General features: G+C 46.9%; 1 protein-coding gene across 3 annotated transcripts in view; it reads right to left on the reverse strand.

Moving 5' to 3' along the window:
* Window positions 1-808: 808 nt before the first annotated feature.
* The window catches only part of SGPL1 (sphingosine-1-phosphate lyase 1), a 38,279-nt gene continuing 25,765 nt past the window's right edge, over window positions 809-13,322 (reverse strand). For all 3 annotated transcript variants that reach the window (XM_040564616.1, XM_040564614.1, XM_040564615.1), the window contains exons 7-14: window positions 8,827-8,915; window positions 7,923-8,028; window positions 7,373-7,471; window positions 6,183-6,332; window positions 5,734-5,972; window positions 4,967-5,113; window positions 3,907-4,027; window positions 809-3,811 (exon numbers count right to left, since the gene is read on the reverse strand). In XM_040564616.1, the coding sequence (XP_040420550.1) occupies window positions 3,671-3,811; window positions 3,907-4,027; window positions 4,967-5,113; window positions 5,734-5,972; window positions 6,183-6,332; window positions 7,373-7,471; window positions 7,923-8,028; window positions 8,827-8,915 (1,092 nt within the window). In that variant the 3' untranslated portion in view covers window positions 809-3,670. The remainder of the gene's footprint in view (window positions 3,812-3,906; window positions 4,028-4,966; window positions 5,114-5,733; window positions 5,973-6,182; window positions 6,333-7,372; window positions 7,472-7,922; window positions 8,029-8,826; window positions 8,916-13,322) is intronic.

Genomic DNA, 13,322 nt, shown 5'->3' on the forward strand with positions numbered 1-13,322 from the left:
TGATATGAGTTCAGAAGGTGGCCTCACTGTCAGAATTATGCCAACAGGTTTTCCCAAGCTAGGTACTGCCCTGACTGCTCTGTCTCAGGAAGGTGCTTCTGCCATGGAAAAGCTTCTCGAAGCAGCATGGAGAAGAGGCACATGCCTTCACATGCCTGCACCTCAAAGTAAACACGGTCTGAAAGAGAACGAGATTATCAGAGTACTGTTTAAAAACCGGAGCAGATCAGGTAAAAACTGCTTGTGCTAAAATCCAAAGTGCAACTATCAGATCCGAGGCACAACCATGGGGAAAACACAACCAAAAGGCACAAACACAGCAGGGGCTGTGGTGTACCTCTCAAGAGGGGTTTTAGGTGGACTTTGGTGGATCTTCACTCCAGTAACAGTGTCTTGGCATTCAGGCAGTGCCTGAATTTCTGTGTTGTTTCTTTTTGGTAACAAGAAGGATTTGCTGTGAAACCAACAGTAGTTGTTCTCAGCAGAACAGCCTGGAAGAAATACTAGAACACACAACTCCATTCTTTTTTTTCAACCCTCTAAGTTCCATAAAGCATTAAGAGAAAACCCACAGCTCTTACACATATACAATTTTTGGCACCCTTGAACATCGCAAGAGGAAGTCACAGACACCACTTTCATCTTGACAGAATAAAAGAGCAGCTCTCGGGCAGAATTAATACAATTCATAAACCATTCTCCCTGCCACAGACTAGGCTGCACACAAGAGCAAAGATCAGAAGCAACAGGTCCCCAACCATTCAAATGAGCATTGAAACATAAAAATAAAGAGTTCAATGAGCCTAGGTAGCTCAGTGCATCATTTTAATGCAAACCAGGCCCATTTTCACCATCTCCTCAGCTATTTCAGCTTACAGTTTTACAGTGGCAAACCAGAGCAATATCAAATACTGCCATCAGAGGAAACTCATCCGATCTGTTCATTAAAAAAAAAATCAATGAATTTATTGGTCAAGATATTATTGTGGTGTATGCAACCCTTCCATTCCCCCATGTCACCAGAAAAGTGCAGATGAAATCCGTGGCATGAAGACAGACATCTCTTCTTGGCCCATCCAACTGGATATTCTTCAGTCTAGTACCTAGGAGCAGCCAACTCCCTTGGGAGTGCTTTGTACAAGTAACATATTTAGTGTCTCGCTTGGAAAAACTGACCAGTCCGAAATCTCGCAGGAATTAACAGTTGGGAAAATCCCTCCAGATCATAATCCAGTCCTTTTTTTCTTTTTGGGAGAGAGACAATTATATAGCCTGTTAATCTCATTTTTCTCTAAAACCACTTGGCATGATAAAGGAGAAGCAGATTACATGTTAGGTGACCAGGATGAATAAAGACTACACAACAGTAAATTACAGTGGCCTGTTCCTGACCACAGGATTACATTTACAGTACAGAACATATACACATCGAACAATTAAACCCACAAATTACTAGTAGGTGAAGTCCAGAATGGAGTACATTGAGTTACAAATGACATCTTCAAATACACTCAAAAATGTGAAATGGAGCACTGATCCACCCACTTCCTCAGGGGAGACGGCACCAGGGCAGAGGAGGGAGTTTTTACCCCACCCTAATCCATTCCCCCTTTCTTTTAAAGCAGAAACAAAACGAGTAGCCTCCTTTTTTGTTTTCCAAACCTTGGTTCAAAGAGAACCGTCACAGTAGACAGACACTTCAGACTCTCCCCACAGTACAGCAAACTGAGAGATGCAGCAATGGTCACGTTAGCAAGGCATTAACAGAATAAATAGGTCCAATACAAATGCTGACTGCCAGGGCTGGTAATACACCTAGAGACTATCAGGCAATTCAAACGCGATGTTTTCAAAAGGGCTCAGAGACATGCACTGCAGCCATCAGTTCAACGTGACAGGAGAGGGCCAAAATGCTTTGTCTCCTAGCACTGAGGATAATAAAACTGTTAAAAAGCAAAGTGTTCTTCCCAGCACTCTCCAGGCCCAAGGTTTGGGTGTGCAGCGGCTGGTCAGTAGCCTTCTCAGCCTGTGTAGTTACTGAGCAAGCGTGTGCTTCAGCTGCGTTAAGCCAGTGGGGGTCAGGTTGGGGCTAACAAGCCCGTTTCGGCAGAGATGCTGCAGTCATGGCACAAAGTCTTCTTCCAGGTGCTGAACTCTGCCTGGGAAACTCTCAGTAGCATGCCAAAAGCCGAGACGAAACACACAGGAAAGCCCTGCAGGAGCAACTCCACCACTGTTTAACAACTCAAGGGGTTCTAGCTCATCCTGAAGGCAACAACTGCCTCCCAAGCCACAGTGGTAAAACTCTCACAGCAAAAACAGCGGAGAAAAACAGCCTGTATGCCCAAGGCTCGACTACCTCCAGCTTACTGCATCCCATCTCCTTCCTTTCAGAGCTCTGCCAGCATCTTTGTAATACTGTGAGGGGACTTGGCTCAATAGCACAACTACTCTGCCTTATGGGCAAGCACAGTCTACCTGCGGCCAGTCTGCCTTTGAGGTTTTGTTTTCAGTATAGTACCATAAGGAAACTGCAGCTAATGTTGCAGTCAGTCAACAGCTGACCCCTCAAACCCTTCCTGGCATCCCCCAAAAAGCCAGAGAAGCATCAAGGCACAATGGTGAATGCCCTTTTGAGGATGTGCCTTAAAAGAATCAGTGCAAAGAGCAGACAGATTACTACTTCTATTACAAAAGTCACCGTGTTATACTAAAGGATTATGGTTTTTTTAAAAAAAAGTCAGCTTTGGTGCCATATGTTTGCACATTAAGTCCCTAGCCATGATACACGCTAGGGCTTCACTGACTCGACTACAGCATTGTGAGATAGTGCAAAACCTTCAAGTTATGAACAGTGAAATCCCTGTTTTGCACATCTCTCCAGAACTGTTCAAGGTGCGACAGCACTCTAGGTGGTCAATGCATGTCTTCTAGAAGAGGCAGGGAAGCAAAACAGATACTAAGTACCTAGGATTTTCAGTACCATCCAGTTCCTCTCCGTACACCACCCACTTGCTGTCTATTTCTGCTGTTATTCAAACAGAGAGGTTCCAGAAAAGGATTGTGTGCTGTTTCCCCCCGACACCCTCAATAAATATTGATTGCAGTCTGAGATCTCCAGAGGGGGGTTTAAAAAGTTACATGATCATCTTTCCTTTGCCAATCTATCAACTCTGCGTTACGTAAATATAAGGCTCCCAGCATGGTTTGTTAAATGCAGTAGCTTGGAGGAATACTCAAAAAAAAAAATTTTTCAATTTATTTTCTACCTTCAACTTCTGGGGAGATTGAAGCCTTGGAACACAACATGGAAACTTAAATCTAATGCTTGGCTGGACACCGGCTGAATGTACCGTCTGAGGAGAAGAAACAGCAAGGAATGAAGTGATATACAGAATACCTGAGGAGTCTGGAGTTTTGGAATGGACGCTCAATTCATGATGAAAGTAGGCAGGGAGAAGGGAAGGAAAGCCCTAAAACCAAAGTTGAGTGTGAAAATAATGCAGATGTCAGAGCAGACAGTGATGGGGAATAAAGTTTTTGAGATCAAGCTGCCATCAGACCTGTACTTGTAGGAACAACGGCTTATACTGCAATCTCTTTCCCTAGGAAACCTTTCATTAAAACCACCCCAGTGCTAGCTGGCAAGGCACCGATAGTTGCGCTACAGTCAGTGGTGGCCAGGAGAGCCATTCATGTGCTTTTCACCACCAGGAACTTCGGTGCTGTACAGGCCATCCAGGTAGGCCAGAGAAATCTCCGCTACCAGGCTCCTGTCGGGGATGGACTGGGCCATTCCGTAGATGGCTCCCTAAGCGGAGAAGAAGAGGTCGTTACGTGGGATCATTAATGCCACCCAGGAAATATGCTCACCCAACACACCCTTGCTATATCCTGGCTCCTTACCATGCCTGTGGTCTTGGCGTTGAGGTCTTTCATGATGTCCTCAATGCTGTCTTTGACATCTTTCAGGAACTGCTCAGCCACGCCTGATTTCGTGTGTAACTGCGTAATGCAGAGATGAATGCTGGCAGGCAGAGGAGAGGGGAGAAGGGAGATATTAGCCACCTCGTGTACATACAGCAATTTAGTTCTTCCCTGGCCAGTGCCTACCTCTTTAAAATAAGGTGCTAGTGGGATTAAGGGAGAAGATTATCCGCTCCCTTCCAATTAAAGGTAATCCCTGAAAAATACTTGCTGGAACCAAGCTGCGGGAAGTTGAGCTCTTCTGTTGCAAAATGCCAACTCCCCCTTCCCTTCCTGACATCAGCATATGTTGTTAAAGGTCTAGGTAACCTGTCAGCCACTCCCAGCGTGGAAGTTGGCACTCACCAGAAGTAACAGGGCTGCTCACACCTCTGAGCTATTAACTTCAGGCTCTCTAAACTCCTCTTCAAGCTAGCTGCAATTTTAAAACTTTTTCAGTGCAGCTCTATCTTAGAACATTTGTCTTAGAACATTTGCCCCCTTTCACCCACAGAAAGGCAACTTCTACCCACTCAAGAGAAGTTTTTGACAAGCATTCCTTTTACATCAGGGTGGAAAGATCACTGAAAATGATCAGCCTGTCGCTGTTCTCTCAATTATCTTCCTGCGCACTGAAGATGAAGAAGATACTTAAACAAAAAATAAACACCTACAAACCCTCACTTGCTGACATGAGACAAAATCTCAGCTATTTATATATTTCTGCTTGTATTAAACAGAGCTAAACACAAAGAGAGCCTTAGATATGCCCTCTGCCAAGCTCATTAAAATAACTACTGCTGCTATATATCAGCAATTACAAACGTAATTGCCTCTCCGCAGAGGAAAAGTCTACATACAATTTATTAGATAACGGGCAACGCTCAGCAAATTAAGAGAGCTAGGTGGCCTAACGACAGCTATCTTGCATGCCCTGGCTATGCACGTTGCTCCTCTGCTCCACAATGAATGATGGCTCCCACTGGGACCACAAACTCACCTTGGTGGGAACTGTAGGACGTTTAAGTTCCATCCTTTTGCAGCTAACAGATTAGATAATCGATAAATGTCGAAAGTGTCTGAACCGATGGAGAGGACTGACACCTCAGGTTTCCCAAAAATGAAGATGCTGTCAATTTTTCTCAACCTTGAAGGAACATTAAGAAGAAAAAAGTGACTGAGGATGGTTACAATTAAAAGGCAAAAAGGGGTCAGACATTCTGTCCATCTCTCTGGGGCCTCAAAGGAAGAGAGGGGAAAAGATTAGAGCACATTCCCACGAAAAATCATGCAACCAGCACAGGCCACTGGGACTTAGCAGAGGACTTGGGTGATTTAAGCCCTAAAGTATGCTTAGGGATGGAGAAGGAGTGAGGAGAGAGGCAAGGGAGGACAGCACAGCAGAGACCATCAGCTCACACAGCAATGCAGGTATCCCAACGAGAGAAATTATAACCCTCCTTTCATCATCGAGTGACTTCCCCTCAGCCATGACTGCTTCAAGAGTTTCTTCTGCCTCAAAGGCAGCTACATAGAGATGCCAGCACCCCTCCTCTCTGGGCCCCTCAACAACCTGGCACAGGGCAAAGAACCCAGATATAAGCAAAGCATCTTCTCCTCTAAATGCCCAATGGATCCCCATCTCGCAGGTAACATGCAATAGCTTCTCTAGGGGAAAAAAAAAAGTTGCAAGAGAAAAACAGTTTGGGAGAGGCAGTCCAGAACAGGTTTAAAGAGTACAAGCAAGAAGCTAAGGCACGCACGTACTCTGATTCAAGGAACCGAGCTGTTTTAATGATCCTCTTCGTGGCCTCAACGTAGCCCAGCTCCCCCACGTGCATCAGGGTCGCCCAGCAGGCGGCTATGATCCCACCAGGCCTGGAGCCTGCCACGGAGGGGGAGGCGTAGATGCCCCCCTGCCAGTCAGGTGCCACAAAGAACTGGTAGCTCCTGTACTTCTTGTCACTGTACAGCACCACGGAGGAACCCTTGGGAGCGTAGCCATACTGCAAGGGGTAACAAAGCATTAAAAAGAGTCAGGAGGGCTCAGCAGCACCTCTTGTATATGACCACCAAGATCCCACTTGCCCATACTTTGGTGCACTGCACAAAGCATCTCAACAGGGCAGCCTTTACCCCTGCCCTTTGGCACCAGGGATGGCATCAGTTGTTCCCCCCAAATAAAAGCGTGGAAGACCCCTCTGCCCCCCTCTTACCTTGTGGGTATCAGCAGAAATGCTGGTCACGCCTTTTACACGGAAGTCGAACAGACGCTTTAGAGGGAAGCCGGCCTTCTCCATGAAAACAATGAGAAAACCACCCAGGCAGGCATCAACGTGGAAGGGGATTTTGTATTTCACTGCAAGCTGTGCGCAAACAAGAGGCTCTGGTGAGTAACACGCAACCAGGGACAAAAATGAGGTAGGTGGGGTACCCAAACTCCAGCCACTAAATATACTCCACGTTTCACATTTGAACATTTTCTGGACCCTTTTGGAAGGGCTGGCTACTTGTAAGATGCCTTCTCACACTTTGCACATACATACAGATGGCCAGCAAGAGAAAAAACATCATATTTTGGTCGTTTGCTCTATTTGACAAAGAAATGTGACAACTTGGTCCGAAAGCAGTATCCACAAAAAAGTGTAATGATGTGATCCAAATGAAAAGGGTCAGAGCCCCTTGCTGGTCACATACAAAATAAATAACTGGAGCATGGGAAGAAAAACAAAAGGCGTGTTTGAAAACTGAGATCCCAGCCCTTTGATTCCTCCTCCCCCCGCCACACTGCATTCCTCCGGCTTCTGCACCAAGCTTGCTACAACCAGTAGGCCCTAAATTAAAGTGTTTTTACAAGGTGGCCTACTTTGCTGTTATTTCCTCTCAGATATCAAAGGACAAGCCCCTTTGGCTTGTCTCGCAGAGGGTGCAGCAGAGGTCTAAGTCGCATACGCAGTACATTCCTTCAGTTACAGCAGAAGTTTATGGCACAGATTCGGGAGATCAGAGACAAAGCAGGAGCTAAAGGCCCGTCACTTTGCCTTGCTATGGCACACTGCATGCAGCAGCTCAAGTCTGCAATCCAGCCCCACGCAAACAGCTTTATGACAATGCCCAGGGGCAATATCTGGTATTTAAAGCCCACCCTCCCACAGCAGTTTCTGAATAAGTGCAAAATGAGATAGTCTTACATTCCTCCTCAAAATGAGATAGTCTTACATTCCTCCTCAAATTGTGCCCTACATACCCTGCCGCTGACTAACAACCGATTTAATGGCAGTAGTACCATCCCAACCAGTCTGCTGCTCCCACCAGATTCACTGGTTGAGATCCTGGACCCCCCTGCTCACTTCTTGTGCAGAAGGATGCACCAGTTTTATTGCCGCAGCACCCAGGGACCTCCTACCTCTGCCACCTCCTCAATCGGGTCCATAATCCCATGCGGGAACTGGGGAGCAGAGCAGACCAGCATGGCTGTGTTCTTCGAAATAGCTCTCCTCATTGCCTGAAGATTTAAAGAGAGAAGATGCTCACATGCCATTTACCAAGTGTCACCCTGCCAAAAAAAGAAAAATAAAACATGCAGCATCTGGTCTTAAAAGCTAACACACAAAAGCCTACAGAAAGCAAAGCACTGAGCTACAAAGCATGAGCAGACATCAGCTGAATCACTTAACTCACCCACTTGGAAATACTACAACATTTGTTTGTTCATCCTCATCTGAAACCTGTGGCTATTTCGGATACACATAATTGATTCTAAATTAATGACATAGGACAAAGGGATGGGTTACATCCCATCCACTCATTTCAAACAAAATTTTGTATGCAATGACATGCATTTAATCCCACTGTTCTTCCCTTATGGTTCATCTCTCTGGGTAGGTAGATTCCTCGTGATTTCCTAACAACGCTCATTTCCCACAGAAAGAGTGCCATGCTGCCTACAGTGGTACCTGAACATCCACTTCCATAGCCTTGGTCAAGGGGATGTGAATCATCTTCAGTCCAAAGTAGTGGGCTGCCTTGTCAAATGCTGCGTGAGCACTCACTGGGACCAACCTAGAAAAGTAACAGATTGCAGACTTCAGCCCAGGCAGCATCTAAGCTTTAACCAAATGAAAATAACATCTGATGACTCCCATCTCCAATAGCAGTGACCAAACTGCCTCAGTCAACCTTGTTTTCTGAGGCATCATATCTTCACTGAGGCCTTTAATACCATGCAAAAATGTTAGAAAGGGAAGAAAAGAGCCACAGGAATTCAGCAGAAGATGAACACCAGCGTTTCATCTCTCTTTGTGTCTTCCTCTCTTATGCAATTAACCAGAGAAATATTTTTGACGCACTGTCTAGAAAAAAGCAGCACATTAGAGAGAGCAAATCCTCTATTAGCAGCATAATGATTAGCACAGTTTCTCATTTCAGCTCCAATCAGCCCCGACTTCAGTCCCAGGATTTTCAGGCTAAACCCTCTTTGATCCAAATAAAATCAAAACCCTTAAATACATCAAAGTGCCTTGCAATCTTTGCACAAGAGGGGCCCAAAGCAGAGATGAGCAGGCTCTGTCTGGAGCTGCATGCAGGTATCGCAGAAATACACATGCATGGCACAGCTACACCAGCTCCAGAGCCCACATCCACACCTGGGATCCTAGGTTGCTTAACAGTTCCTGTGCTTCTGCACCATTTCATTCACCTGGGTTTTTCTCCTGCATTCAAGGCCTCCAGACAAAGATGGACAAGGAGGTGGTGGTAACAGGCTATGAAGTGAAGGATTACGGGGGGCCTAGAGCCACCTCAGCGCAGAGGAACAGCCAGTCACACAAGCAAAAACCGAGCCACAAAGGTATTGCTTACATTTCTGGATGTTTGATGCCTCTCTCGTAAGCCAGGTCCCGGTATGCCTTGCAAGCCATCAGAATGCTCTCAGTCCCCCCAGACGTCATCTGCCATGAAAGGAAACAGAGAAAAACAGCCACTGACGTGGATGTTGCAGGAGAGTAAAACAACAAAAGCGATGCAGCCATAGCATCTCTGTACAGAAATGCTGCAGAGGACAATTCAGGTTTTCAAGGGCAGCAGAAGCCACTGAACAGCTGAAGGCAGCTTTCTGACATTCAGGTGGAAAGCACAGATTTAAGTGTTGACTCTGCTTTTTAAAGGAGTGAAAACATGGAAAAAAATACACACAGATGCCTGACAAGACGGGACAATACCGCACCGTCGCCAGCTGGTGGAGGTGACCACACCTCACAAAACTCCAACTGCCTGCTTAGCCCCTGATTACCCGGGGACTGTTTATCTGGATTACAGATTAATGATGCCACGTATCGAGAAACAACAACGTTGATTCTGTCTTAAGCTAACTGAAGTGCAGCAGGGTTTATTAGGTCTGGAGCAGTGCCACGCTGAGGCACGGAGCCAGCGCAGGCTTGGCACTGCTCCTGGGCTAAGAAACCTTCCCAGAACCTGGGGCACAGCAGAGTGCACAGCCCTCATGCCCCTTCTCTGCAGAAGCTAGGCAAGGTCTGGTCAGTACCAGGCTGGAGCTCTTAAGCCCTCCAGGCCCCAAGAAGCAACTTCTGCATTACACTCCCCAGCTCCTTCCTTGGTATCTGTGCTGTCCCAGCCCCCTTCCCCCGACCAAAGGTGAGCAAGGGGTTTTTGCATCGTGGGGCTGGAAAGAGGAAGGTACACACACCAGCCCTTTGATCAGGTTCACTACTGCACATTCAAGAGCTTTTGGCAAATAAATGAAACACTTTATTATAAGAAATTCCTCAAACTGGAGGACTATCTTCAGCAAGCCTTTATGAGTCCTGGTGTGCAAGGGACAGAAAAGTGTGGGCACAAGCCAAGGTAAAATTTTAATCTCGTAAAACACGAGGTTGGCTTTTCAAGCAGCCTGCAGGCATTAACGCTTCCATCTGTTACTGCTGCACGGGGTGAGCCGTAACTTGGGCACAGCCAGTACCTACAACAGGTGCTCATGGTTCAGGTGAAAGAAAGGAATCAGGAGCTACATACAACGCTTACAGAGGACTGATTTTCGATCCCCATGAACAAACTGCCACTTGCTTTTAATACGCCACCCCAAGTGACCATAAAAAGGATGCAGCCACATTAGTATGCCTTATGCCGTCTGCTAGTCTGCATTTTCTTCTGGTTTTTTCCCCGCTGACATTGCCGCAAAACCCCAAAACACAAGGAAGACGCATGACAGCGTGACAGTGACTAAACATTAAGCACAGTGATAAGGAACAAAGTTCACAGGCACAAAAAGCAGCCTGCCACATCTCTTCCCAATGTGATCCAAGCTAGCATCAGCTGCCACCACAGGCAGCGCGGAAGTGACTGTCACACCACAGACAGTTTCTGCTTTTTTATTTTCCTCTCCACTTTGTAAAGCAGCAGCTGCTGCAGAAAAGCCCTACAAGAGCCTCACGCTGGATAAAGAAATCATTGCATTAATTGTGAAGTAAATAGATGGCAGCACAACGTCTTCAGCGGTTTACGGGCTGTGTCATTCACTTCTCAACCCTTCTTATAAAGAGATCTGTAGAGCTGTCAGCTATCTTTGGAAAATCACAGCCGGCATAATGCGGATTCCCTTGCCGCTGCGGGGTGGGAGAAGAGGAGCAGAATCGCTGCGTGCTTGTAACGTCAACATCGCTTACAATATTGCAGCGATTGTGAAAACATTGCTGGCCACGATCTGGGGATCTCAGGGCTGGCGTTACTGAGCACCAGACACTTTATGGGACCAGGCCTGCTCCGTGTTGAGCAAGCAGCTCCTACCTGTACCCTATCCTAATCCGCTCTTCAGAAAGCAGCCTCTGTAACAGCCTTATTTGTGTGTTTCAGTCTCTCCACCAAAGCACCACTGCCTCACCCTTATACAGCCTGCACCTGCCTCCAATGCCTGGCTTATCACCTGCACGCAAACATTGAGCCATGCAGGTTTGGGGAAGTCATAATCACTTTTCACCAGCTGATCGGCTCCAGGACGGACCCTCTTCCCAGGCACGTACATGACCACGCAGAAAGCTTGCTCAGCCAGCAGCTCCAGCTGAAAATCCACTCGAAGAGCTGACTTTCAGCCAGGCAAGCTTCCTAAATCATCCCGAGACGAGTCCGCACCACGGAGATGCGACAGAGCAGCGGGATGCAGCTTGGTCCAGGAGGCTTACACCTGCAGAGGGAGTCTGCTCCTTGCTCAGAGGCTCCATCAGCTTCGCTGTGAGCTCGTCCTGCCCCAGCCAGAGCCTGAATCACGGTCACAGGACAACTTCCCACCGCCTGCGGCACGCCGGCAGCTGGCCAGCACGCAGTGATTCAGCTCCGGCCAATGGCACTCACATCATCTCCTCCCTCCCCTAAATGAAAGTGCACAGGCACGAGCGATGCCACGGGGAAAAGGGCTGGAAACAGGCATTGTTTTAAGCAGCTTTCCAGCCCTGCGCTATCTTCTAAAGCCAGGCGAAGCGTGGGGAAAAAGGCAAATAAACACACTTTTGTTCTTGATTTATTTTTTTCCAAACGGGAAGGAAAAGGAGAGAGCACATAACCCTCCTGCTCTCTCAACTTGGTATATCCCTCCTATTACTCACTCCCTCCAAATCCCAGTGCTCTGGAGCCTCAGCACTGAAACAGCAATAAGAGGCACAGTCCTTGCTGTGGGATTTCTTCTGCCATGCCACCTGCAGTCTCTGTCAAGCTGTCAGACACACAACAGCCACCTTGCTCAGCTTGGGGTCTCTCCATTTTGCTGGAATTTCACATTAGCAAACACATCCATCCAGACCCTGGAGACAAAGCTGACCAAGTTTCCCTGAGCTGAACTATGCTATGAATAAAAGTGAGCTACAATTTATTTCTAAGGCAGCATTAGGGCAAGAAAACACCACAACCTTCTGTATGTCCATAACGTAGTGGCAGACTTGCATAAAACCCCTGTAAACGTGCTGGTTGTAAAAGCCCCCAGTTATCTCTCAAGGTGACCTGCTTATGAAAGATGAAGACTGATAGATCTGCAGAAGGACAAGCCAGAGTTTAAGCCCCCCACAAGATGCAGTGCACACATTTCACTGTTAAACTCCTACACCAAAGGAGCAGGCAGCTCTATGACAAAGTCTGAAAGCCCCAGAACTGGGGAGGAAGAACAAGCAGGCTTCTACGGGAGGCTTAGGCTTGCATCTTCTGATTTTGGCTACTCCCTCCTGTGCTCAGCTGCAAAGCAGGTGCAACATGAAACACATACACCCCACATTCAGTTTTCCTCTGCACTTCACTCAAAGCTGCCCCTTCAAGTTAAAAAAAAAAAAATACTAAAAAATAAAACTATGCAGGCTTGCATAAAAACCTTAAATTTCCCCCTCAAATTAGAGGGGAAATCCTCAGAGCCAGCACTTCAAAGCAGAGCACCTTGTGACCAGGAACACTTGCCTACATCAGACAACGAACTCTCCCCATTCCTCCTCTACGTACTGAGCTTAATTAGTCCTTCCAAATCATTGCAGGAATGTGTTTAGAATCTCCTGGGAGCCAAAAAAAAGTCACCAAATGCTTTCTCTGCTCTTGCGTAACGTGATTAGAAGAAAGGACAGAAGTAGTAATTAGTGAGAAATAGGAAGCATCCATACACTGCTGAAAATGATTACTTTTTAAACACTGTTTAAAAGCCTGGGACACCTCTTGGTGAAACTTAAGGCAAAATGTATGCCTGAGCAACCCCACCACGAGGGAAGTGTTAGCGTTTTTATGTCCACGTTTGAACCACGGAGACTTACAGCCCTCACGTCTCGCATAAAGGCACCTCCTGTAAATAATGCAAGCTACTTGCCTAATTTAGCATTCAGAAATCTGAAATGACACCCTGTATTTTAACATTCACAAAACACACCGAAAACCTTCAAAGAAGCAGCAGCAGACTGCTCTCCAGAGACGCTGCTTGGGAAGATGTCCACATGACTGTGCAGAGATGCCCAGGCTGCTGAAAGCCCTGGAAATAGGGCAAAAGTGTGGCTTTGAGCAGCTTTTCCCAGACTGAGCACCTGAATATCAGCCCCAAAAAGCACTGATTTGCTCCTTACCACGGAAACCAGAGCACTAAGGAAGTGAATTTGCCTGAGAAGCACAACCTTTTCCTTCTCCCACCCCACAAAGCGAGCTCTTCAGACACACCACCAAGCTCCATCTACCTTCAGGAGGCAGGCACCAACAAAATTGGGCTGGCGGCCCCCGCTGCTTCCATCAGGCTAGTAAATCCAGCGGACAGGGACCTGGCAATAGACACACATCCATTGGTTCTCACAGAGAGCGGCGGTGGAATTCAGGAAAAAAACCATTTGTTT

Source organism: Cygnus olor, chromosome 7 (genome assembly GCF_009769625.2).
Source record: "Cygnus olor isolate bCygOlo1 chromosome 7, bCygOlo1.pri.v2, whole genome shotgun sequence".
In the NCBI taxonomy this organism is placed as follows: Eukaryota; Metazoa; Chordata; class Aves; order Anseriformes; family Anatidae; genus Cygnus; species Cygnus olor.